General features: G+C 39.5%; 1 protein-coding gene across 2 annotated transcripts; it reads left to right on the top strand.

Moving 5' to 3' along the window:
• The first annotated feature begins 353 nt into the window (after positions 1-353).
• On the top strand, positions 354-26821 carry mst1rb (macrophage stimulating 1 receptor b). Of its 2 annotated transcripts, none has more exons than XM_016678309.1 (21): positions 354-885; positions 6059-7320; positions 12571-12747; positions 14038-14160; positions 15000-15170; positions 15275-15435; positions 16458-16593; positions 16710-16846; positions 17943-18119; positions 18266-18365; positions 18480-18698; positions 19451-19597; positions 20272-20425; positions 20679-20768; positions 21399-21614; positions 21702-21782; positions 21900-22081; positions 22472-22581; positions 22669-22834; positions 23626-23762; positions 24562-26821. In XM_016678309.1, exons 1-21 carry the CDS (start codon positions 810-812, stop codon positions 24797-24799), a joined length of 4260 nt encoding a protein of 1419 aa, XP_016533795.1. In that variant the 5' UTR covers positions 354-809; the 3' UTR covers positions 24800-26821. The 2 variants fall into 2 exon arrangements, with proteins under 2 accessions (XP_016533795.1, XP_007565671.1); XM_007565609.2 differs by having other exon boundaries at positions 799-885; positions 6016-7320.
• The last annotated feature ends 980 nt before the right edge of the window (positions 26822-27801 follow it).

Genomic DNA, 27801 nt, shown 5'->3' with positions numbered 1-27801 from the left:
TCGAACTTTAATAAATGTCAATGCACTACATGCTTTTTTCCTGGTGAGCTTTATCAAGGTTTCTGGTTTCATTTTACTCCAGAGCTTGCCATATTGTCAAAAGCAATGATGTTGTTCTATTAATCCATCTTATTTCTTTTAAACAGTTTTGTAATTTGCTTTAAACTTGTGTATATGGTTTAATTTGTTTTACTTTTGCATTAGCAGGTTGTTGTGTGTTGCAGATTTTATACCCAGGTCCCTCGTGCAAATGAGATATGGATCCCAATGGGATTAGATCAAGGAAATAATAATAATATTTTTAAAATACCTGGCTTAAATGCCATGACGTTTCTTTATGGTTTAATTCCTCTGACCTAAACAGGAGAAAAATGAGCAAACAACAAACTGAAAGTTAGTCTTCTTTAAAGCCTCTGCAGAACCCCAGGCTGTTTACAGTCCTGCTGCATTAATGTTGTAATTCAAGCAGAAGCAACAAGCAGGTACTGAGTGGATGTACATTAACTGAGACATTTATGTAATATTTGTTACATTAACAAATCATTTAACACGGTGGCCCCCTTCCCGGCCCACCCCGTGGCGGCGCCCCTGGGTCTCGCGCGCAGACGGCGGAAGGAGGAAAAATCCAGGTTTGGATTCGCAGTCGGTGTCAGTCCGGGGGGGCAAAGAGGAGGGGAGGAGCGCGAGCTGGATGAACGGCTGAGGAGCTTTCCATCGACACCAGGAGTTTACACATGAAGCTTCGCTGGTTTTGAAGTTTGACGTGAGAAGCAACAACCCACGAGGGCGGTGATTTTCCTCCCGACCGGATGAGAACCCGGCGCGCGCTGTCAGCCAGGGACGGAGGATCCAAAGTTGTTGGAGGATACGGACCAACCTGCGCAGGTACGCGTACTTAGCTAATTCATAATGTCAAACATTTTCGTGTTGTACAACAAATTAATAACAAAATAAGAAATTAAAACTCTTTATTTTGCTGTAAACATATTACTGACAGCTGCTGCTGAGATGAAAAGCATTGTTTGTCTCTGTGTTTTCTACTTATTCTTCATTCTACTGGTATCTCTCCGCATCAATTCGATAGCAACTGAGTGGGTTAAGCAGCAGCAGCAGCAGCAGCAGCATACCTCACACATCACTGACTCACAAATAATTCCCAGAATAAGGTGTTGCCCTGGTTTAGGATTTCAAGCTTAGATGTTTGCAGCCTGTCTGTGGACAGCAGCCAGGATCCGTTGGCGTGGATCAAGTGCGCTTAAGGTAGAATGTTGGATTAAGAAACAGTGGCGACCATAACAATGAGAACATTTAGTTTAAAGCCCTATTTAATTTGTAACAGTTTTCTACATGTTATGATAATCTTGAGGAAAAATACTTGTGTCTGTCTGGTATGTATTTAGAAGTAAAAAAACCATAAGTTAAAATCGATCTTATGTTATTAAAAACAAAAACAACAATCATTTCTCCTGCAAAAATATTATAGATATACATTACTGCTGCAGTTCTAATAATTTTCTAAATAACATTTTATTGATGTTATTTATGATAATACATAGATTTTAATAAAATTATTGAATAATTAATGCAGGAGTTTGCTGAGAGCATATTTGGAATCTACATCATTATTTATTCAGCTTTTTTTTGGGCGGGGGGTTGGGTGGGGGTGGGGGTGGATATTTTGAAACATTTCATCTAATTGTTCTTTCCCGATAGACATCTTTCAGACCGCTGAGTGCTGAGCTCACCAGAAAGTTGGAAAACAGTTTATGAATCATAACTTTCTTAAACCTTATCACAAGAAAGCCAAATATTGAAGTTAAATTTGCAGAAAGATATTTTTCCTCACAATCCCTTGAAATCACACTAAACCTTTCCTGCTTTAGATCTTTTAGGATAACTGGTTGTTAAGTTTTTTATTGCGTTTTTTTGTTTGTTTTGTTTTTTTTTTAAACTCAGACATTTATTTACACTAAAGTCATTATGCCTTTAGGCAATGTTGGAAAGCTCAGATGAAGATGACTCAGCTTTGTAAGCGTCTGATGCGTTCATTAACAACATTCGAGGTAAACGGAGGACGACTGGTGGATTTTTGTAACGCAGTATCTCAAACACACTGCTTCATCATGACCAAAAAAATAAGTAAATCAAGATATAAAAAAGAGAAATATTCAACCTTGGGCACAATTTCCATATGCCTGAATGTTATTCATAGAGGAAGAAACCGTTATTCTAATAGCGACAAAGCTATTGGTGAAGAGAAAGAGATTACAGTGAACAACACTGCAGCTGCTTGGCCAACATAATGTCCCATTTGGAGCTGGGATTTACAGAACTGCAAGTGGCTGTTTGGACTTTCCATAATAGCTCCTAATAACTGTGGCTAATAATGATAAAGGAACAATTCATGTTTTTAAATAAAATTCAATATCAAATGCAGGTCTTTAGCTGTTTCTCTGTATTTTGAAGGAACAATTACTCAGAATTTCCACCGCACAATGATAATAAAAGTACCAGTGATGTTTTTCAGATTTACTTTTTGAAATAAATTTCATCAAATGTTAACAGGAGAAATGTATCTGTTTTTTTTTTGTTTTTTTTGCCAAACTTTCAACTTTTTCTTTATATTAAAAGCTAGAAATAGGAGTGAAATGGCCGATCTTTAAAAATGACATCACATTTTCTACAGTAGATATGCAACAAAGATTATGTTGTCATTGTTCAAAAGGTCATGTAGCATTTGTGGCTCTAAACAAGTTTTATTCAGCTTTAGTGAGGCGTAAAAGTGGTGCTTTGGTGAGGTCGTAGACTCCTGATTTGGAGTGGGTAGCTTGCTATCCTGAGAACACCATCCTTAAAGTGAAGCACGGTGGTGGCAACACCATGTTGCGGGACTGTTTTGCTGCAAGAGAGATTAGTGCACTTCGCAAAATAGATGTGAAGTGCACATCTGTATGGAAATGTCGAGGCAACATCTCAAGACATTAATCATGAAGGCAAAGCTTGGGGACAAATGGATCTTCCAAATGGACCATAACCCTCAGAATGCAATCTAATTAGTTCTAAAGTGGTTTAATGACAACACATCCTGATAAAACTTTAATTTCAGGGCCAGAGGTGATCTGTGTGATTGATGCGGTTTCCAGACCTGACGCGGTTACACCAGTTTTTTAGGAGGAATGGGCCAACATTCCAGCAAACCATGTGATGACCTTCTGCAAGGAAACCCGAAACATCTGACCTAAGTCATACAGCTGAAAGACAATAGTAGCAAATAGTAAAAGGAATGCGAGTAAACCTTTGAAGTTTGATCAAAGTTAAACAAAAAATAACTTTAACTTTGAAATCAGTTTATAAAAATAACTTTTGTATTCTTAGTAGTGAGAAACGTGCCTTTTTACAAAGTTTATTTTAATATCTGGCTTGACCTGCAATATAAACAAGGCAGAGCAGCACTAATGACGCCTAATTTTACATATTTTCAGCAGAAGAACTTTGTGTCTTGATCTGAATTTTGGTGTTAATCTTGAATTGATTTATGGAACAGGCCTGTAACTATGACTAATTTTGCTGGATGATAAATTGTCCCAGAAGTTATTGCAATAAATGATAATATTGGTGTTTTGAGACCATTTTCAAGTAATATAGAGATCAATAAACTCTCAAATCTAATGAACATTTAACACTGGATCTTGAAACTGTGTCATATGAATGTGACACAGTTTTAATCACAGCTCATCTCCGTTAATCCCAGTGGAAATCTCTGTTTTGATTCTTGACATCCTTCCTTTTTTGTTTCCTCGTTCGCCTGAGTGCCATTAATCGGAAGAAACTGTGGAATATCACGGTGGACAGTTCGTTCTCGACCCACGGGTCACGTCCTTGAGGCCGAGTCAATTGAGCGAGGGAATATAACGGTCTCAAAAAAAAAAAAACAGTCTGCAGAGCCGCGCTGTAAATAGCACAATGAGCTGAAACCGGTTTGCAACCATTTCCCCCACTTTATTCACTGTGTGAGTCAGACAGAAAGTCAATCAGTGCCATTACTATGTACACCCATGTCCTCACACCTTAACCTCAGGTTCACATGGAGATGAAAATGTTAAAATGTAACACGACATAAGCGGCATCCTATGAATTATTGATGCAAGGACGTTCTCGTTCGGCAAACTGCTCCGTCTGGCTGCTTAGTAGAGAACGAGTGTTTTTCTTTTTTTTTTTCTGGAGTAAAATCTCCTTTTTATGGCCTGAATAAAGTTTGTTTACTTCTAAACAAAACGCTCTGAGCTGATTACCTTCAGTGACAGGAGCGGAAAAGTACTTTCTTCGCCTGGGAGTTTTCAGGAGGTACATTGTGTCTCCTCGTCATGAGTTCACGCACATCTTTCCCCTCCGCGAGGCACGTAGAGGTTGTGACAGGAATGCAAACTAGAGAGGCCAGATTTCTTGAATGCAACTCTACTGTAATGTGTCGAGTTAATGATCCACGTGACGACGTCTGTGCAGAATGAAGGGAAGGGTCGTGGTTGGTTGTTGTGCAGAGATCGGTCAGAGAGAGCCAACGGAAACATTTGGATTCGGTGGGTTCGAGTTCAGCAGCAGTGATTAACCTGCTCTCTGCTCTCTTGCATAAAACAACTAATTTGGAGAATTTCCATTTTTGGACTGACAAAAATAGACACGGGAAAACACAAAGCAGTGCAGAATTACAAACCAAAGACCTGTTGAGTGGGGTCAATATTTTGCAGAAGCGTCTTTTAATGCAGTTATAGTTGCATTTTTTTTGTTTTGTTGTTTGTTGGTTATGTTTTTAAGAGTTTTGCACATCTACAGAATTAAATTCTTCTTTTCAAAACAAGATCAGTCAAACTGAACACACTGCAAAATCACAAAATTTCACCAAGTATTTTTCCCCTAGTTTCTAGTGCAAATATCTAAGTACACTTGAAATAAGACAAAACTAGCTTACAAGTTAGAGGAGCTTGTTTTAAGTTAATAATTCCTTAATATTGATTTAAAAAAGCTTCTAGTTCCACTGGCAGATTATTTCACTTATAACAAGTCATTTTCCCTGTTATAAGAGAAATAATCTGCTTGAAAACCATGCATCACTTTTCTTCCACTTATCATTAATGAACTCTTTCATGCTGGACTGTCATATAAAATTCCAGCAGCATGCTTTAAAGTTTGTCGTAATCTGCCAAAATGTGGAATTATCGAAGGGGTATGGATACTTTTGCAAAGCACTCATTCTATTGTGACATCCTGAAAACAGGATGTCACAATAGAAACAGATTTAGTCGCGTTTGGCGAAGCTCCCTGTTTGATTACATAAACATTTCTACTAAGTGTTGTGGTGATTCACAGGGCATTCTTCTCTTTATGACTACAGATGCTTTTATCATCAGTCTCCATCAGAGTGTTGATGCTTATGGTCCCATTTATAATAGAATGAAGAAATGAATATGAATAATATGATTATAAGTTCTAGGACTATAACTTTTATCTTTACATACTAGAACAGTGATTTAGCTTCTGTTTATCTTGCAGGATGGTCAGCAATGTCAACTTGGAATAAACTGCAGATGAACAGAGGAAAATAAACAATTCTTTCCAAATGCAAAAAAACCCCAAAAAACAATTGTTCTTGTTCTTGCCACCTTGAGTACAGGCTAGTGCATCATGTTCAATTACAAAGAAATTTGACTGTTTACTCAAGGCAGCAAAAACTGGTCAGGATATTTCATACTTTACAACAACTCCAGTGCAGAACTCTTGAGAAGTCCTCATAGGGACTGCCCACTGCTGCTTTTGTTGGTATAGTAACCACACCCACTTCAAATTTCTGATAAATCTTTAAAAAACTGTGGAACACTTAACACCTGCCAGATGATGTGTAAAAAATAAGCTGCAAGAATTACTAAACCAGGCCTACAGGAACAGAATGATCTCACATTTCCTAAATTAAACTAATGCCTTTAACAATTGAACTACATTTTTTTCTCCTTCTCTTTTTAGGTGTTATTAGCTGGAGCTAAGGATGTTTTTGTTGTATCACCAGGCGTGGAGGTAGTCCTACATCATTTGTGTGTTGTTCCCCCTCTGAACCTGGGAGTGGCGATGGTCCACTGGACCACAGTGTGGGGGACATGCATCCGGCTCCAGACTCTGCTGGCCTTTGCCTTGGCCAACTGTCCCTCACAGACCCCCAGCCCGGTCAACTTCTCCGTCGTTTACACCATGCCCTTCTTTCAGGCACAGGGACCCATTCAGAACATAGTGAACAACTCAATTTACCAGGAAGTCTACGTGGCCTCGCAGAATGTCATCGAAGCCGTCAACAGGAGTCTGGAAAAGGCCTGGGAGCTCCGCACTGGGCCGGTTGGAAGCCCAGAGTGTCGCATATGCAACTTATGCGATATCGATAAGGATTACAACTTTCTGGAGGATACGGACAATCAAGTGTTGGTGTTGGACACTCCTTTTATGTATTTATATTCCTGTGGAAGCTCTCAGTATGGTGTTTGCTATTTTCATCAGCTGAACTCAAACGGAGAACTACCTTCTCGCTCTAAGTGTCTGTTCAGGAAGAGTGCAAACTCTGCTGCTTATTGTCCAGACTGCGTGGCGAGCCCTCTTGGTACCAAAATGTCAATGGTAGAGGAGGGCCAGGCAGTCTACTTTTTCGTTGCTGCCTCTGTCAATGATAGCGTTACCCAGCGTTATGGAAGGAAGTCGATATCAGTCCGCAGACCACTGGCCACAGAGGATGGTTTCTATAGTGATGTGCGAGGCCTTACTGTCCTGCCCACCCTCCGGAGGACTTACCACATTGACTATGTCTACAGCTTCTTCACTCAGGAGTTTGTCTACTTCCTCTCGGTCCAAAGAGAGAGCCCAGATCAGGAGTCATCTCCGTTTCAGACTCGCCTGGGACGTCTGCCACGGAGCGAGTGGGAGGTGAAGAGGTATCGCGAACTGATCCTGGAGTGTCGCTTTGAGCCTAAGCGTAGGAGGAGGAACGTTCGCGAGCCCTACAAGGACGTTGTGTACAACGTGGTCCAGGCGGCCTACTTCGGCAAGGCCGGCAGGGAACTGGCGGAGGAACTGGGGGCGGAGGAGGAGGACGACATCCTCTATGGGGTGTTTGCTGTGACTGATGACAATGGGGTGACGGAGAATGACTCGGCTTTGTGCGCCTTTCCTATGGACAGCGTGAACAAGGCGATCGTTGACGGCGTTGATGATTGCTGTCAGTCTGGACCAGAGCAACTCTCCAGAGGGCTTTGCCACTTCCAGCCGTGTGAAAGCTGTCCACATGAGGTGAGTCTATTGGTTCACAACAACAACAGAACAAATCCACTTCACTGATGTGATACTTGATGTAATGGAAAGGTCCGCAGTTCCATTTATGGACTGCAGAGATGGTAGCTTGACTTAGAGTTGTTGTCAGGAACTCAGGTCTCATTCACAACCTTTAACTTAGTCAATCAAGGGAGAAAGTAAAAATATAAAGTTTTTATTTATATTAATTAAAATGCTACTTGTTATAAGAGGACATATTTTCCTAGGCAATGTAATAATCCTGTTAATTTATAATAATTGTCCTTATTTTAGTCAAAGATTATAGTTCAGTAGAAAATTGTATATCGGACTCACAGGACTGTAAAGTATTTACGCTGTCAGTGTGCCCTCTGGTGAACTCATTGCACAAAATAACTTTATTTTTATAATAATAATTTCTCATGACATTAACTAAATGTGTTATTGGACTTTACAACACTATGTCCCATGTTTTCATGAAAAACACTAATTTACCACTCTATCTTTTCTCATGTTTGATTATTGGAGTGACTGTGGCTCTGTGAGTAGAGTAGTCATCTTGTGATTGAAAGATTGTAGGTTTGATTCCAACTTCCACCTGCCACACACTGATGTGCCACTGAGCAAGGCACTTAACTTAACACGACCTACTGATCTGTGTGTTTGTGAGTGAGAATGGGTGAATGTGACTCTAGTGTAAAGCACTTTAATGGTCAAAATGACTGGAAAAGCACTATATAAGTTCAAACCAGGGCTGCACAGTTGGTAGAGCTGTTGCCTTGCAGCAAGAAGGTTCTGGGTTCAATTCCCAGTCTTTCTGCTTTCTTCCTTTCTTTCTATGTTGCCCTGCAACAGACTGGCATCTATGTGATGTGGAGTTTTAATGATTTATAACGACATGCCCATGTTAGCTGTGGTTTTATAATAACAACCACAGATGTTTCTCAAACTAAATCTGTAATAAATAAATAACTCTTACGATAAAATAGACTAAACTTACCCTTAGGCGAGTGACTTTTCGTTTTGTTGTTAAGACGCTTTTCAAAATAAAATTGATTTGTTAAGAAATTCAACTTTCTCTCTTAATCACTCGTAACATTGTGCCTCTGTCTGTAATTGGTGAAGTACCCTGGGATATTTTTGCTATTTAGACTTAATAAGAAAACATAAATGCAGATTTAGACCATTTTTTTAAAAATAATTTGGCAAATTGGAATATGTAGAAATATTTTTGTTTTGTGCACTTTACAGTGAAGGAGTGGGAAATGTTTAAATTTGAACTAACAGGTGTTCATGAAACTATTTCCTGTTTTCCTTATTGTCATGTCAAAAAACTGGCGACATCCTCAGGGTGTGACCCGCTTCTTGAACAATGACCGCAAACGCACATGTACACACTCACACACGCACACAAACGTGCACTCACACACTCACATACATCACATACACACACACACACACACACACGCACGCACGCACGCACGCACGCACGCACGCACGCACGCACGCACGCACGCACGCACGCAACAACGTAAGAACAGTTGGGTATAGAAAATGAATGAATGACTCTTCCCTATCAGATTTTTTGTTTTACCTTTACGTCAAAAGGTATAAACAACAGTTAAGGCTGAATTTCAAAATCAGTCAAACTGCAAGTCCTTTCATTTTGAAGAACCACAATAATGTTTGAAAGGTAATTGTATGAGTAATTAGCAGCTCTTCATTAGCAGCTCTTCATGACAGGTTCTGAAAAAGATAACGTTTAAATGTTAATGCATAAACTTAGGCTTAATGAAAAAGCAGATGTGAACATAATTTGCACTCATAACTTAGACACTAAATTGCATGCATACAGATACAATGTTTGCTTCATTCATTGGACTTGATTTGGGACTCATGATTGTTTTATTACGTGTGACTGATCTGAATTGTGCTGGAACGAGAGAATATGATAAGATGAGAATGAGATCAGGTAATTGATAAGATTGTATTTACAGGAATACATTTCCTTAATTACTGTTCAGGTACAGTCGCTGGATGAAGAATTATCACTGCATGTGAAATTTTAAAGTATCTTTGGCATGTTTTAACAGCTTAGGACTGGTTGAAACGAGTGGAGCGATATATGATTATTTTAGCCAAAAGAAGTATTTCTGACTGAAAAAAAAAGTATAAGAATTATCTCTTCACATGTTAAGGCAGGTGCAGCACAGCTGTAGAAAACTAATCTTAATATGCCTCATGAAAGAAAGCAAAGCCATGAGTCATGTCTTAAATTTCTAACGTGAACAACCTGACATGGATCGAGTTAGATGAACGCAAAGAAAAAGCCCTGTTCATTAGAGAAGTCTTTAAATAAAACCAGCAATTCCTTGGAAGCACCATGTTTGAGAAAAGTCTATAAAAACAAATTGTTTAAGATCAAATCCAGAAACAATTAAGATGGAAAAGTTGGTTATTTTAATCCAGGGTGACATAATTTGCATTTGTGAAGAAGTGTAGAAACAACATGTCGCAACATAATTTTACTTTGGTAGCTCAAGTGGGACATTAAGGGACAAGGGTGTAAAGAAAATGGATGGATGGATGGATGGATGGATGGATGGATGGATGGATGGATGGATGATATTTATTGATGCTCTTGTGGGACAAATGGTAAAAATAACATTTCTGGACAGGCAGTCAGTTTTTGTTTTATTTTAACATCATTACTTGGAATTTATAAAGACAACGATAAATCCAACTTCTTTTCATCACTATAAATTTTTCAGTTATGAAAAATTTATAGTGATGTTATCTGTCTGTCTGTCTATCTGTCTTATCTATTTTATCTATCTCTAGTTTTCTTGAGCAGGAGGAGAGGAAATCTGGGTTACAGATTTCTTTTTGGTTAAAAAAATGACATGAAAAAGTTCTTAGGGAAAACATCTCACTTCCTGTTCAATGTTATTATTATTACTATTGTTTTATAAAACAGTTGCATGATGTACAGAAAATTGCATATTTTTAGGATATTATCGTCTCACAGCATATGGTGTGTTAAATCTCCAGGGGAAAGCTTAGAAAAAGGCTGCTTATTTTCCCAATTCTCATGCATATTTCCCATAGCATACATGCTTTCTCTGCTTTGGCACCAGTGCTACCAGTAGGGAGGAGGACTGGTAACGTGGGGATTGTGGTGAGAAAACCTTTTCCATTAAGTCCCATGTAAACAGCTGTCTTGGAGAATTCATGGGAAATTTTATGTCTGAAACTTTTGCAACAATATTTAATAGTTTGGATGTTACTTCATTTTAGTTAGTGATTTAAACACAAGATCCATAGTAACTTCACAACTAAGTTTTATTGTTCATAGTGGTTTGTTTTGAAGTTATGCAGTTATGTTACAACTAAACAGTGTTTGTAATGTTTCTGATAGTCTGTCTTTTATTAAAATTAGAATGAAATCTCCTTTCCTCAGGCTTCCTCTACTCTAAATATTTCTTATCCAGCCACATGTGTTGTCCAACCCTCTTTAATGCACTCAAAAGTCCAAACCACCTGTGCTAATAAAGAAGAGTAGAAAATATTATCTGAGACTGAAATGTTTTTGTTGATTTTTGTTTTTGGACAAATTTTCAGGTGGAATTTGGTCTGGAGTTTTTTTTTTTATCACATTATTTGGTATTTATTATGATAACAATAAAAGTAGTGATAAAAAATGTATGTTCAAATTCATAGCAGTCTCATAAATATTGCCCTTATGTTTTTGAGGCTTTTCAGACCTTAATTGTATCGTTTTTACAATAAATAAAAAATAATGAACACATTAAGGACATTTTTCTCCAAAGCTCCACAATAAATGCCCGTCCTTAATTAAAAACACATTTCACCATGAGGATTGTGTCCAGAGTTAGTTTTAGTCCAAACAAAGTAATTACATTTTTGTTTTGGTCCACTGGTTAAGGAGGAACCTTTTGTGTATTTGCTAAGTCACTTAACATAGATCTATTGAACATAAACTCATAAACTGAAAGTAGGAGCTGTCTCGCTGTCGCATTTACACATAGCAGAAATGCTAGCAAAGAACCAGTTATAACATAGCCTCCATCAATCCCACTTTAGCTATATACATAAAAAACAACACAGACAGCAGAATTAAACTAGCACTGAAAATGAGCATCTAAACAATGAGGCACTGTAATTTAATTTGTTGTAGGCTGTTTCTTTAGGTCTGACACTTTGTCTTTGGACATATTGTGATCCACTCTTTCTAACTTTTTAAGCACATACATTAAGATACATGTGTTATCAGCGATGGCCACAGAGACTGGACAGAAACACAAATGGTAAAGAGCCTAAGATGTTCTCCTGATGTGAGAAGACCCATCTCTGAAGTCTCTTTATGGTGTCCTTTGCTTGCCAGTGTTCCCACTGCAACCAGTAGAGGAAACAAACAAACCATTTCCCAATAGAAGCCCTCGTACTCCCATTGCTCCATTGATCGATAACATTAAGGTAATCAGAATATTGGAACATAATTCTTCATGGAGATTACTAAAACCAAAGTTCATGTCATTTATAGTCATTAATTTTGACCTTTTTGGCCTTTTTTTTTTGCAATAAACAAACATTTGTTCCTTTAGTAAGCTGCTTTTAGTCAAGCTTAGATCTAACTTGTGCTCTGTTGCTATCTGCAAGGCAATCTCTCTGTCGGCGATGCATCATCTGATCATCTATCACGGCTTGTTACTTAATCACATTATCACCTTGTGCGTCTGGTGTGCCGGGTCTTTTTCTCATGGTCGTCGTGGTGACGAGCACACCTTGCCCCACGTCTCCATGTGAGCCTGGGCACATGTGTCAGCTTGTAAAGATCAAATCTTGAAGGTGGATAATGTATCATTTTTATGACGCTGGCTTTAACCTGACATGCCCAGTTGTCAGGCTCATATTGTTTTTGTCAAGCTAACATAAAAATGATTGCTGATTTGTAGTTAAATTGCCTATAAACATTTGCCTGTAAGTATTAACACGCAGTCTTTAGGAGCAGATGGGTTTGTTTGTCTAGCTGTTGAATGACGTTTGGTAATATCTGACCCTGAAAGCAGCAACTCCAGTAAAAGCAGACTTGTTCTTTCAGTAGCGGGGAGGTGGACGTGTTTTTGAAGTTTGTAGACATCATCAGCATTTCAGTGTTAGAACGTAAAGACTGCCTACTTTTCTGGTCACTGTTTCCTCTCTGTTTGCTCCCCCTGGTGGTGGCGTCAGAGCATGGAGAACAACGCCACGTGCAACGACCATCCCACCATGGTGTCAAAGCCGTACTACAGAGTGGACCTCTTCAACAGGAAGATGACCAATGTCCTGCTCACCTCTCTCCTGGTGACGACCATAGAGAACAAAACCGTTGCTCACATTGGCACCTCAACTGGACGTCTGCTTCAGGTATGTCGAGTTGTTGCAAAAAAACCCCCCCCAAAAAAAAAACAAATAAATAACGATGCTTTGCAAATTGCAAGGGGGTGTTGGGTTACAGTATATTCACCTCGTGAGATGGTGCAATACATTGTGATTTTAGTACTAGATTCTGGAAAACCAAGCTAGGATTTTTTTTCCGCAAATAGAGTAAAGGCTTCACAAACTGTCTTTAAAAGAATCTGTAATCATTAGCTTAGAATAATGCAGTCCACAACTGACTAGAGATGCACTGATTCGACATCATATTTTTTGCCAAGAGAGTCAACCTATTATTTTTGTCAGTTTCTTTCTTTCTTTTTTTTTCTTTTCTATTGGTTGTTTGACTCCTGGGCTGCACAGTGGTGCAGTTGGTAGAGCTGTTGCCTTGCAGCAAGAAGGTTCTGGGTTTGATTCCCAGCCCTGGCATAGAGTTTGCATGTTCTCCCTATGCATGGGGATACTCTGGTTTCTTCCCACAGTCCAAAAACATGACTGTCAGGTTAATTGGCCTCTCCAAATTCTCTCTAGGTGTGTGTGCATGGTTGTTGGTCCTGTGTGTCTCTGTGTTGCCCTGCGACAGACTAGCAACCTGTCCAGGATGCACCCCCCTCTCACCCGGAATGTTAGCTGGAGATAAGCACCAGCACTCCTGCCGACCCCACTAAGGGACAAGGGTGTAAAGAAAACGGATGGATGGATGTTCGACTAATTGCACTGTTGTTGTTTTTACATTTTTGTCCAAGCTTGTCAAGCTATTGGTGTATTGAAGTGTCAGTACTGGTGCAGAGTTATTAAGTAAATGTGTCATTCACTACATTTATGTCTTTGTTTAAAAAAAAAAGAAACGTCTTAAGTCAATTCAGCGCCATTATTTCGGCTCATATCGATAAAAAATAATGTATCCGCCGATATGATCCGATGCAAAACCTCAGATATCAGCATCGGTATCGAAAGTGAAAAAAGTGGATTGGTGCATTCCTATGATTAATTAGACCTTATGTTGTGCTTTTTATCTTGATCTAATCTGAAAAAAAAAATCATTTAAAAAACTTGGTTCTTGTGTTTTTCACAAGAAGAATAAAATTTCATTAACAAGTTTAGTGCAGCATCAGGAGTAGAGACAATCAACAGTATTCTCACTGGTGACCTGTCTATTGCCCAGTGATAGGTATCAGTGATGGATGGTTGGATGATCAATATATTCACCCATAAAAAATAACTTATATATATATATTTTTGAATGTCTTAGCACATGCTATGCTATGTCTGTGTGTGCAGCTTGTGTTGACAAGATCCAGCCCAGACATCTTTGCCAACTACTCCTTGGTGGAGAGTCAGAGGGTGTCTTCTATTGCTGCTGTTTACTCCTCGGAGTATCTACTATTTGTAGTTGGAGACAAGGTACGGTAAAACGGCGCATTTCTCTGGTCAAATATTGTAATCAGCTGATATTACGTCACATTTTTAGTTGAGCTCTCAGGTAGAAGGTGTAAATCTTTTCTCCAGCGGTTTAAAGACATTCCTGTAAGGTTTTATTTCAGTCCATGCCTGAATGTTTTGAGAAAGCAGAGTCTGTGTAGATGGATGTTAGATACAGGATCAGTTACTGCATTTGTCAAACTTAGCACTCTTAACAACAGAAAGGCTTTGTTACAATATTAAAGGTATCCTGAAAACAAGTTGGTCTTTTTCAAGACGTTACTACCAAAACTATGCAAAGGAGCGCCGGTTATCAACATTTAACAGCTTCCTTTTAGAAAACTATTTTGTTGACATCTCATTTTTTCTTCCTCTTCTTATCTATGACTAAGTAATGCATTTGAATTTAACTAAAGTAGTTAAATATTTCAATTCAAATGTGTTTAAAACACAATGTTTCACACATATAGTAATCAGAACGTCAATTCTTGGGGATCATGGTTGCAAAATTATTTCAATCTGATTGCAAGTTAACAAAAACATGCAACCGCTTCCTCACTCTCACTATTATAAGTTGTAGTAGTGTTTTTTATAAGTACTTGACTTTTGAAATGTTTCCCTTACTGTACAGTATTTTTGTTCTTTATTCAGCTTTTTGTACGTATTTTATATTCTATCTTTGTGTGAGTCTATTTGCTGTGTATCTACTCTCTTCTATTATTTTTAGACAAGCTCAAGTAGAAAATCTGTGTCTGAAGTGCTGAATGAACTGTTGCAGAATAAAGTGGTCTTTGAATGAGTCGACTGATTTCACTGTTCAGATGATTCAGGTGCCCCAGAGGGGCCCCGGCTGCCAGCACTTCATGACCTGCGTCACGTGCCTGACGGCCCCGAAGTTCATGGGCTGCGGTTGGTGCTCTGGAGTGTGTTCATGGAAGAGCGAGTGCCACAGCCGCTGGAGGAATGAATCCTGTCCACCCGGGATCAGTGGGGTAAGGTTTGCGCTGCGATCAAAGACACAGGTGTCTCTTTTTAACACCATAAGGTGTTGACTTTGTATATTGAAGTCTGTAATTTCCTCCTTCTGCTTATGCAGTTTTTTCCAAGGACTGCTCCCCCTGATGGACAAACGGAGCTTATGGTGTGTGGATGGGAGTTTCAGTCGCCGCTTCGACCCGCTATCACCTCCAGGACCCACCAGGTCCGACTGGGACAGACCGCCTGCACTGTGATTCCACTCAAAAGCAACAACACGCAGTGAGTGAACTTGAAGGGTTAACTGTTGTCGTTCTTTGTTTAATAGTCAATGCGCTCTGGAAGAATACAAAACATTAAAATAAAATTTTCTCTAGACAGAAAAAAGAAACGTTTAGGTTCTCGTAGGTTTGCCAGCTCTCATGTCTCCAGCATCCCTCTCACTTTTACTCTTACTCAGACAAATCTCATTTTTTCATTCCCTAATTTATTTATTTAAATTAGGACAATGCATGTTAATGTCATATATAAAGAGAAACTCGGCAGATTGTGAGAAAATGGAGCAATTGTGCCCACCATCACTGTGAAAGGACGGTCATTAAAGAGACCGGGGAAACATAGCTGCTGAGTACGAAGAGCTCTGAAGCAACAACATGAAAAAGTAAAATTAATTTAGGCATCAATGAGTGAATATGATAAAAAAAAAAAAAACTATTGGAAGCTGTTGAAGAATTACAATTTATGAACTACAAAGGCTTTCAGAGGATGTTTGAATTGAGGAGGTACACACTGAATTGAAATTGTACCGCTAGGAATTTTTATAAGTTTGGATAACTTTACACAAAACTTGTCCCTCACTCCAGAGCTACATTCCCAAAGATGTCCGCCCCTTCTCCCTAACTCCCCCCCAAAAATTCCACCTGCAGTCCGATTCCCACTCCACTTGTTATTGTAGAAACAAAACAGTTTTGTGTTTTCCTGTTCAAAACAAATACACTACAAGGACGCTGTGCACCTCTTTTGACATGTTATTGTCCTTGATCATCCTCATAAGGTTACCAAAAAAATCAACATGGCAGCTTACAATTTTATTTTTTAATCTTGACCATTATCATAGTTTGTTTTGTTAATTTGTCACCCCTAAAATTTTGTAGAATTATATTGTCCTCACAAAAAATTTAATGTTTCTATGTAAAGAGAAACTTTAACCATTTAAAAAAAAAAACAGGATATTGTTGTTAAAATCAGATGCAGGTTGTTTGCTGATGACTCGCTGATGTTTGTCTGTCATTTGCTTCTGTCAGTTTAGTGTGTAAGATTCGCTCTGGGACCTCTGAGCCATTCAAGCCGGTCAACATTACAGTGGACGTGCATGAGGGCAAGGTGGAGGGCCGCTACTCCATTGATGGCAAGGCTGAGGCACCAGGGTTCACGTTTGTGGTAACTATGCTCACCCTTCTGTCAGACCCGGAAAATTACCTGTTCATAGTGACTAATTTGTAAATAAAGTTGCTTTAAGTAACTTTTTAACCAAAACAGAGTCACTTTCCCTGTAGGTTCCAAACATCACAGAAATCCAGCCCAACTACGGACCGCGTGTCGGAGGAACGCTCATCACCATCACTGGGTTCCACTTAGATGCTGGAAAGAACAGAAGAGTCACTTTGAATGAAGTACCCTGCCATATGAGAAGGTGAACAGTGGATTTGGATATTTCTAAATCTCAAAAAACATTGAGATAAGTTGGTTCCAGAGGCTTAAGGTTATGTCTGTTCCCACGGGGGCCACAACCAAACAGGCCTCTACCATCTTATAGCAACTCCAGTGACAAGAACTACACACTAGTGTGGGCAAATGCTTTCTTAATGACCTCCAAACCATTTTCATCTTTGCGTTGAACAAGTTACTGGAAATTTCAATAACTCTTTTTATGGCTTCACTTACTGTTTATCCAGATTATTTGGTCCTAGAGGCTAAAGCTAACATCTAATCTGAGAAGACAGACTTATAGCATCTTCAAACAACTAAAGTGCCAAAAACTGAACACTGATTTGTTGAAATTCTGTTTTAAGGGCCTTCAAACCATTTCCATGTTTGCATTAGCGCTGCTGTTCCCACAGAAAATCTAGTCAGAGTTGAACCTGGTGGTAGTTCGCCATCAGTGACCTTCCAGTGTGAAATGCGTACCAAGAACAGAATATGTATTTGGATAGTTTCTCTGACTGGAGATGCTTTACATGTTTCCTTCTCAGTATATATTTCACTCAGGAAGATCATTGGTGGTGCGCAGCCTCCCACGTCCATTTTCTCAGTAAATAATCTTTAGTTTGTATGTACATACCCACCCAATGCAAACTTTTGTAGGTATTTTCCATAAATACCCATTGAATTTTTTAAGTTGTGAGTTGTTTAAAGGCTATGAAAAGCATGTTTTAGTCTTGGCCCCTCTTACCAGCCTCAGCCTGGGTTTATACTAGGACACCAAGAGTTATCTACTGCAGAAAAGATATTAGCTGCTTATAACCTTCAGACAGAGCCTCATTTATGAATTTATGAATTATTCCTTTAAGGCATTGAATTGCTGGATGATTAAAAGACATGATATTTGTTCATACATTTTATTGCTGTGACCCAACAGTCAAACTTGTTCAAACGTGCTTTACTAGTTAGTAATCCGCTGACTGAAGCAGTGGAATAATTCAGCTCATTTTACTGTAACCTTCACCTAATGGGAAAACTGGGAAACGTTGGAGAGCATTTCAGTTTAATTCACATTTTTGTTTCTTCAGGTCCAAATTGGTAGCCAATGTTTCGTCCATCATCTGCTTGTCCCAGGCCATCTCGGAGGTGAGGGATGTCCCGCTGAGCGTTTTCATCGACAAATCTCAAGTCCCCAACACAAAGGTGTTTTACTACAAGGAAACGCCAAAGATCACGAACGTGCTGCCCGACTGCAGCTTTCACAGGTTGGCCACACAGAGACCTCAGCCCAAGCACCTAATTCTATCTGGAACATAAAAGGACGTCAAACCGTGGAAGATGTTGAATTTAACATGATTTGACAATCTTGGAATGAAAACGCAAACGTCTTTGTTATTCTCTCTGAACGTAGAGGTTCAAAGATCGTGATCGAAGGGGAGAACCTCGACTCGGTTTACCGCACCTTAATCCGCTTTAAGCCCAACGAGAGCCACCTCAGAGCTGTTACAACGGTACGTTTTGACTGTGTTTTTTAAGGGGCATGTGACCCTAAAAAATGTCCTTTTGGGTTATTGATTTTGACCGTGTGCTGAGAGCTAAAGTTTCGCCCCGGTGTTTGGCTCTAGGAGTGCTTTGGGAAGTCCCTGCCCACCCGGATGGAATGCGTCACTCCGGCGTTCCAGAGGGATGAGAGCGAGGAGGGCCTGCTGTCTTTTGACATGGACGGCGCCGTGGGACTTTGGAACAAAGAGTTCTCCTATCACCCCTACGGAGAACCCATTCCTTTTGAAACAGAGGGACATGTGCTCAGTTTGTATCCTGGGTTTGATGAAGTGTCCCTTCATGTAAGTGATTAGCTTATTTATAATTACTCTGACAATATTCTATTGGAATTAAATGCTTAGCGGCCACTTCATTAGGTACACCTCACTAGTACTGAGTTGTGGGTTTGTATTTTTTTCAGCTGGAGGTGTCCGTCAGAACACGGGTACATTGTCGTCACAAAGGGACGAATATCGGCAGCGACAGGCTGTGGTGTTTAAATGTTTAGTTGCTGCGAAGAGTTTCACCAAAACAGCATCTTCCACTCCATTACACCATCTTTCTGACCCAGCCCTGGGAAAAAATGGCAGCTAAGATCGAGACTCATTGGACCAGGCAACATTTTTCTAATCAGTTATTGTCCAATTTTTGTGAGGAAAATCATACCTTTCCTTACAGCCTTCAGTTCTTTGCTAACATGGCCATTGCCCTCCTATGTAATTCTGCTGGATTCTAATCCCATTAAACTGCTGTGTCTGGGACTTCTTTCACTGAAGAGATCCAGTCTCTGCAGATTGTCTCATTTTCAGACCATTCTCTATAATCCTGAAAGATGGTGTCACTTAAATCCTCGTTCTTCCCCATTTTAATGCTCAGTTTGACCTTCAGACAGAAGTCTTTGTCATATCTAAATACCCAGGCGTATCCGAATGCTGCCATGTGATTTGCTACTTCCCTACTCGCGTTATTGAGTGATTGAACTTGTGTATCTGATAAAGTGGCCGGTGAGTATACAGTATCGTTTTAAGTTCTTCATTAGACTTGTTGTTCTCAGCATAAGAAGCTGAACCTGGTGAGTTCCTGCATGACCATCGTCATGACGGTGGCCGATGTCGACTGCGATGCCAAAGTCCTGGATAATGAGATAACCTGCAGGATCCCTAAAAACATCACCATTCCCAGAGAGGGACTTCCAGTGAAGGTTGGTCAGGTTGTGTTTTTATGGAAAAGGATCACGTTGTGAAGAGGATCTGTTCAGGCACACATTGAACACTCTTTTAGTTGACCTTTGACTCAGGTTTAAGCGTGACAGAGGGAACAAGAGGGCAGTGGCTGATAAAATATTTAGCTAGACTTTTTTAGTCATACAATAGATTTAGTTGAAGTTCAGAGCTAGTCAGACTATATCCAAAAGGTTCCAGCTGGAATCTTTGTATTTGCATGTTTCTGGTACTCATTAAAAAATGTTAATCAAGTCACGCCACAGTTTTCTTGATTTAGGTGTACATTATATCTCAGTGGAAAATTTACCCAAATGTTTTACACTAGGCTTTTGATCTTTGATTTTTTTTTGTTAAGCCCTAGAACTGATTGAGAGTATACTTTCTTTTAATCATGACTGATATTTTCTCCCCTGTAAATGCAAAAACAATGGTGTCAAATTACACCACAGAACTTCTCATTTTTCAGGTCAAGCATTTTAGGCTTCAGGAAACACAACTTTGCTTTAAACACTTGGAGGACTGCAAGGTAGTGCTTAGCATCAAAAAGGAGATAGTGCAAAAATAATAATACTTGCAGTGTGTGTGTGTGTGTGTGTGTGTGTGTGTGTGTGTGTGTGTGTGTGCGCGCGCGTGTGTGTTGTCTGCACTCCAGATCTCCATCAACGGCCAGGTTCATAATGTTGGCACGGTGGTGAGGGTCAACAACCACTACATGGTGGGGATAGTTCTGGGAATCCTGGCGGCTCTGGTGGCCGGGGCCGTGCTGGCCTTTGTTGTGATGAAACATTTGAGAAAGAAAAAGAAAGGTAGGTCCTTCTCTCTTTCTCTTTTTCTCCCTCTCTCTCTCTCTCTCTCTCTCTCTTTCTTGTGTGGACCTTGATCAGAGTTGTTTATAAAACTGTCGCTAGGTATGGATTGAGTCTTGAATGGGTAACAAAAGTCTTTCAACTAGAACAACGCAAGTTTTTGACCGGATGTCCATGCGCTTTACTTTTTTTTTGGGAGGGGTTGATGATTAAAAACAAAACAACAACAAAAGCTTTGTGAAATGTCTTTCAGCCTCAATGATAGAAGCCCGGTTGTCCCACTCTGCCACTCGCTCTGTGACCAACACTGTGGAACTGACTCCCACGGGAGACTACAGGAGAGGTAACTTTAGAAACATATTCACACCCCTTGGACTTTTGCCAACAAGAAGAAACAAAATAAAATAAAATTACATATATAAAGTCATAACATTACGAGAAAAAAGTTATATTACTACGAACTTGTTTTAAGTAAGTAATTCTTTAATATTTATGAAAAAAGTACGAGTACCACTGGCTGATTATTTTATTTATAACAAGACCTTTTACCCAAGTTATAAGTGAAATAACCTGCCAATGGAACTAGTTCTGAAATTATTGACTTAAAACCAGCTCTTAAAACCAGCTCTTATTAAAACCAGCTCTTATTTCTTGCTAAAAAGTTACTTGTAAGTTAGTTATTTCAAGTCCACTAAGATATTTTCCACTAGAAACTAGACCAAAAATACTTGGTAAGATTTTGTCTTTTTGAAGTGAAAGCTCTCTAAAGTCTAGAGGGCCACATAAAAAGCAATTTGGCCCCCAGACCTTCAGCTTGACACACGTTGTAAAGCACTGACTCATAATCCCAGTCAACTACATTAAAGTTTGTGTAAAAGTTGAAGGGGTTTTAATAATTTTGCAGTAATAATCTACACATCCAGAACCGCAGTGATACAGCAGTGACACTCCTCTGTATCTGTGCTTCTACCAGTCGTTTCCCTGAGCCCCCCCACCCCTTTGATTGGGCCCGTGGTGTTTCGGGGTCTGGCCTACTCCGCCTGCAACAGAGATCCAACCCTCACCCCTCTCATGCAGACAGAGAAGATCTCCATCTCCAGCTTCAGACCGGAGCTGCTGGAGGAGGTGAAGGACGTTCTCATTCCTGCTGAGATGCTGATAGTGCAGCACCACCGCATCATCGGGAAGGGTGAGAAGAACCACATCAAAATGAACGTCAAAGGGGTACAAAAAAAAAAGTCAGCATTTCTCATTCTGTTTGTGGTTTTCCCTGCAGGCCATTTTGGAACTGTCTATCATGGTTACTTATCAGACTCCAGCAACAGAGAAACTCACTGCGCTGTCAAGTCTTTGAATAGTAAAGTCTGCCGTCGATTTAACAAGAGAACTAGAAAGTCAATCCTGTGGAACAAATTGTCTAAGAGTCTATAATGTGTTAGATATATATATATTTTTCAGTCTATCAACTTTCCAGGAATAACGGATGTGGAAGAGGTGGAGCAGTTCCTGAAAGAGGGCATCATAATGAAGGGTTTCCACCACACCAACGTCCTGTCTCTGCTGGGCATCTTCCTGCCACAGGAAGGGCTCCCTCTGGTGGTGCTTCCGTATATGAAACACGGAGACCTGCGGCACTTCATACGCTGCGAGAAGAGGGTGTGATTGTACTGCTGCTACTTTAATGATCAAGCATTAAAACAAAAAACAACAGCAACTGCAGTACAGATAAAATTAATAAACATTCAAAATATGGAAAGACAAGAAAAAAAGATTAATAAAACACTACAACAGAAAAGAGCAAAAAAATCTTAGTGTGTCAAAGGTTGGAAAAAAATACAAAAACGAAGTCAAATATCAAAGAACAATTATTTTTTATGTATTGAGCTTTAGACTTTTAAAAGCAACTAAAATGAATCTTAAAATGAACTCAAGCAGCAGGGAAATGGCTGCATTATTTGATTGAATTAGTCTGTTTTCATGCAGCTATCTGCTAACCAATGAATAACATATTTGTTTTGTTGATTATTTTTTTCTTTTTCTTTTTAGAACCCAACTGTAAAGGATCTCATCGGATTCGGGCTGCAGGTCGCCAAGGGGATGGAGTATTTGGCAACCAAGAAGTTTGTCCACAGAGATCTCGCTGCGCGCAACTGCATGTAAGGAATTAACATCAGTCAGTGCTATTAGACCTCTTGCTAAAATCAGTGAATCAAGAAATGATAAGCTCACTGTTCTGCCTTCAGGTTGGACGAGTCGTACACGGTGAAGGTGGCGGACTTTGGCATGGCTAGAGACGTTTTTGATAAGGAATACTACAGCGTACAGGATCACAGGAAGGCTAAGCTGCCCGTCAAGTGGATGGCCATTGAGAGTTTGCAGACGCAGAAGTTCACCACCAAGTCAGACGTGGTACGTGGGATTAAAGAGGATGACACCGAAGAGTTAAATATGTTTATTCTAGATTTGACATATCTTGCAAAAGTATTCATAACCAATTTTTTTTTATATTTTGTGTTGCTACCATTAGGAATGCACCAATATGGGAATTTGGGCTGATATCGATATCCTATATTAACATTGTTATTAACCAATACTTACCAATAATATACATATTTCACTATCCTTTTGACATCTTGAAAAAAAATAACCACATTGCTGACAATGTTTTTCTGCTTCAGTTAAATTTCCCACAATCCTTTGCTGCATCAGCGTCACATGACCAAACAAAAACCACACGACAAACCATCTCTAGAAACAAAGGATAACAAGATGGAGATAAACATTGGTCATTCATGTCGCTCCTTTATTTATTTAATTGTTTATGGATTGATTTGTTAAAAAATTCTGAATTTCGGCCGATGTCGATGTTAATACCGATATATCATCCTCAGTAGCAATCACAAACTGCAGTGTTTATTTTTGGGATGATAATATGTGGTAAACCACCACAGAATCATCCATGTTTGTGAAGTGGAACAAAAAATATTTATGTCCATCTTTTCCCATTATTTCTCATTCAAAACTTAGGATATTGTTTTATGATCTAACCCTGCCTGAAAGTTTCTCCAGAACTTTGATCACTGAAGTTCTGAATTCAGTTCAATCTTGTGAATTAACTGTGTGTGGATACTTTTGCCAGAACCTCCATGTGGGACTCTGCATGTGTCTGACTGTTTGCTCCCCCCTGTTCTTTCCTGCAGTGGTCCTTTGGTGTTCTGATGTGGGAAATGCTGACCAGAGGAGCGAGCCCCTACCCAGAGGTGGACCCTTATGACATAACGCATTACTTACTGAAAGGCAGGAGGCTTCCCCAGCCACAGTACTGCCCTGACCCACTGTGAGTAACACGAATGATAGCAATTAGCCGCTAGCACTGTGGAATCCCAATAGGAAATAAAGTAAGCCCCCCATACAAGTGTAGCGCCGGAGATCTGGACACAAAGTCCAACCAGCGGAAACAAGCTGTTCAAATGGTAACCCAGTAGTGGTAAATTGTCCACTACTCTTGTTCTAACATGGTTATGAAATGTTGGGGAGTTAATGTGTACGACGCACTTTGAAAACAAACTCAGTGACACACTTCTTTGTTTTAGCAGGTTTAATGATACAATTTTTTTGCACTAAACGCTGTTCCTAGCAACCTTAATGACCAGGTTGAGAGGTAAAGCTAACAGTCGTTTCACATGTATTTTCCACCCAGGTTTTGTCACACACTCCTTCAACAAACATTCTCACAAAATTACACTAATCCGTTAATAAATTTATGACTACAGTTAGCTTCCTGCTTTTGGAGCGCTAGCATTTACATGCATTCCAACCGCGCCAGAATTCACTTTATTAAACCCAGACCTAAGTTCTTATCCAGACTAGAGTTTGCTTTTTTTTGGTTCGTATTTGAGTTCAATTGCGCATTCACAGATCCCCAAACAAACTGGACTTTCTAGACAAATGAACTGGATTTTGATTGAAGCGGACTAAATGGGGCAACTTGGGATGCACCGGGTTGCCCTGACTATTCCTGAACTGCAGTCAGAGGCCTCACAAAACCCCTCCTCTGGCTGCTAATAGCGCCTGGGCCACACCTTTGGACACCCCTGATCTACACTCTGTCCTCTTTTCTTTTTTTTTTTCTCCAGATATCGCATCATGCTCCAATGCTGGGATCCTGATCCGGAGCTCAGGCCCAGCTTTGCCACTCTGGTTTTGGCCGTCTCCACCATCCTGTCGAGCCTGGAGGGAGAGCATTACATCAGCCTGAACATCACCTATGTGAACCTGGACCAGCCACAGCCGTACCCCGCTCTCACAGACTCCCCCGACGAGTACGACTCCACGGACGTCGAAGACTCCGGCTCAGACTCGGACTCTTCCTGATGCAGAAAACAAACAAACAAACAAACAAACAAACAAAAGAACACTCTCCTCTGACACATTTGTGTGTTTTATGTCAAAGCAGAAAAAACAAAGTACCTTCTTACTCTCTGAGGACATGAATGTGATAAGAGACTGCAGGTTACCTGAACAACACCAAAAGCTGTTAGTTTTTCTATTTAATAACATAGGAACATTAGTCACGTCTCAAAGCTGCCTCTGTGGGTCAAAGTATCATCCTTTGTGTATTTTTCATACAGTGGCACCTCCATAAGTCAGAATTTCATTTAAAAAAATGAAAATAACAAAAATTCTATTTAAATAATTCAACACAAAAACTGAAACTCATTTCACTCCCGTGTATATATTTCAAGCATTTATTTCTCTTAATGGTTGATAATTATCAAAACGAAAAGAATGACATAGGTATGCCCAGAGAAATTAGCCGGCTGGTAAATCGCACCAATTTCCTTAAATTTTGGAGATCAGCCGATACTTACATGTGAAACGGATCATATCTACCTCCACAGAGGGCTGAAAATCAGCTACTGTCCCATTTGCCTCTGCCAGCATATTCAGCAACTTTTCAAACAAACAAACAAACAAAAAAAAACAATCGGTATTGGCCAAAATCAGAATTGGCAGGTCAGGCTTTCAAAAGATTGGTGATCGATTAGAAAACTGCAATTGGTGCAACCCTAGAACTGAATGGTTGAAACCGATCACTCTGTATGTGAGGATATCTGAGTTTCCTCTTTGAATTTAAATTACTGAAATAAATGAAGATTTCTGTGATTTCATAATTGATTGAGTTGGACCTGTTAAGCATTTATAGCTTAACAACTTAGGAAATTAGAACATGAATTCAGTGTAATGCTTCCTTTTGCTTTAACTCAAAGACGTATAAAGAACTTTTGAAGGCCTTGATTTCATGATTTCATGCTATTTTTTTACCTTTATTATTTTATTCTGGAAATCGAAACAACAAAAAAATCTTGTGGATTTTTACCCATCAGTTGTTTCTCTTAAATATTATTTCAGTCACATTTTCTTAAGAAGATAAGACAATTCAACAAACTTTTTATTGCCATATGGATTCCATTCCATCCTCTCCTGATCCAAATTCTGGAAATAGTTTCTGATCAGACCTATCTGTTCTGATATAATGCAGGGCAGAATTGGAAACAATGGAACAATGGAAATGTGTGATTTCCACTGTTTGCAGAATCTCATATTTTAGTATCTATCAAAAGTGAGTTTTCCTTCAATGATAAATTTCAGCGAGGGGGAAGCTGACCCACACCATAACAAACAACCTCTGCCAAAAACTGTTTAGTATTGGCATAGAGGTTTTCCAATATATAGAATTGATCACTAATAAGCTTTAGGGGGACATAATTAACCAAACACAAATGTTCTGACTTCTTGTGCTGTTTGTTACTCACCCGTTAACTAGCTGGCTATCTAACTAGCCGACTAGCACTGTTTTAATGTTGCTAAACAGCACAATAGTGTAGTTATACAGTACAAGTTTAACACATTACAGTATGTAGTGTCAATATACCAACAAAGAAAAAATATGTTAGTTTGCCAACATTTTTTTTTAGCACAGTGAAGACTTGTAGCATCACACTGGCCTTCAAAATCAGACTGCATCTTACTTAGCTAGCTAATGGTTAGCTTGATGGCTTTTTTTAAAGGTTAGGCGCTCTTAGCCATGTTTTTTTTTTTTTTTACAAAACTTCAAATAAAAGTTCTTGTTAGTGCTAAGCAAATAGTATGGGAATCTTTTTTACTTTGCTGTTTTCCTGTTATTTGTGTAAATATGACAACTGTAGTGTCAGTTATTCCACACAACGGCGAGTAAAATATTATTTTACTACGTGGTACACTTTTACAATAGCGTCACATTAAATGCATTCTTACATTTTCTGTCTTTTTTTCCGTGTAAACAAAAGATGAGCAAGGTAGTCTGTTGATATTTCTGTCTTTGAAATAGTGTAATAAAATATTTATTTGTTTATAGGTTGGCTGTCGTGTTGTTGAGTTCTGTCTGGGAATTTCAACAAACTAGCTACGTTGTCTTCTCACACTCTAATTTCTTCTCCTGCGTCTGTGTGCCTGGTGTTACACTACAGCAGGCAACAGATTTCCCAGTTCTCCATTAGAGGTCACTGGTGTATCAATAAGGACTTCCTGGCACCAATCGCTGCTTCCCAGATGCACAGCTCAAGCTGTCATTTTGTGGGGTATGCTAATCATTTTCACAGCAGTGTTGCAACATGACTGAATCAGGTTTTCCGCCCCTTCTTTTGGAGACAAACTGTAAGCCCCGTGTACGGTATTAAAACAAGATGAGAGCACTTTTAACAACTCAATTTCTTCCTCTCTTCACACTATATCAGGACAGACCAATTTAAATTTCAAACGAATAAGATGTAGGATTGACCAGCCTGAAGAAAATCCCATCAATGTACGAAACGCCTCACCGACATGCAGTAGCAACTCCCTGCGATGTAAATAGACATCACCTCCTATAGAATCCAATCCTGACTCTGGACAAAACCGGTGGAGTGGAAATAAAAAAATCATACGTCCTGCTGCCAAAAACACAAGTCAACCCTAAGATACTTGATTTAGACAGAGTGAGCCAATCCTAACCAATCAAAAGCGTGTTTATATGTGAGGCTGGTGAGAACCCCAAAACCTAGACACCAATGTGTCTCCAGTTTCCTCTTCTGTTATTACATAAGTTTGTTGGTGTTGGTTAAAGTCAGACATTGAGTGAGGCTGGGCATTTCTCATAAATAAATATGGACCATTTTGAAACCTGAGCTGGATAAACCAACACATACTTATTGTTGTGTTGCATCACACTTTGCGACTGCACTCCGAGGAACCAAGGCAAGTTTTAACTGTACAAAATGAAATGTTTTCCCCAAATGTCTAGCTTAGCGTTAGGATTTTATTTCGGAGTAAATTTAGTCTGTTTTGTGTCTGGACTA

Source organism: Poecilia formosa, unplaced genomic scaffold (genome assembly GCF_000485575.1).
Source record: "Poecilia formosa unplaced genomic scaffold, Poecilia_formosa-5.1.2 Scaffold180, whole genome shotgun sequence".
Taxonomy (NCBI): Eukaryota; Metazoa; Chordata; class Actinopteri; order Cyprinodontiformes; family Poeciliidae; genus Poecilia; species Poecilia formosa.
This window is presented reverse-complemented; position numbering and strand designations above follow the sequence as displayed.

What these genes read in the sequence shown, in the direction of transcription:
- mst1rb (XM_016678309.1), top strand. Translation starts at nt 810, where the DNA reads ATGAGAACCCGGCGCGCGCTGTCAGCCAGGGACGGAGGATCCAAAGTT. An exon ending in CTCAAAAGCAACAACACGCA is followed by an intron (nt 15,436 to 16,457) that starts GTGAGTGAACTT and finishes TGCTTCTGTCAG; the next exon opens with TTTAGTGTGTAAGATTCGCT. An exon ending in TCACCACCAAGTCAGACGTG is followed by an intron (nt 22,835 to 23,625) that starts GTACGTGGGATT and finishes TCTTTCCTGCAG; the next exon opens with TGGTCCTTTGGTGTTCTGAT.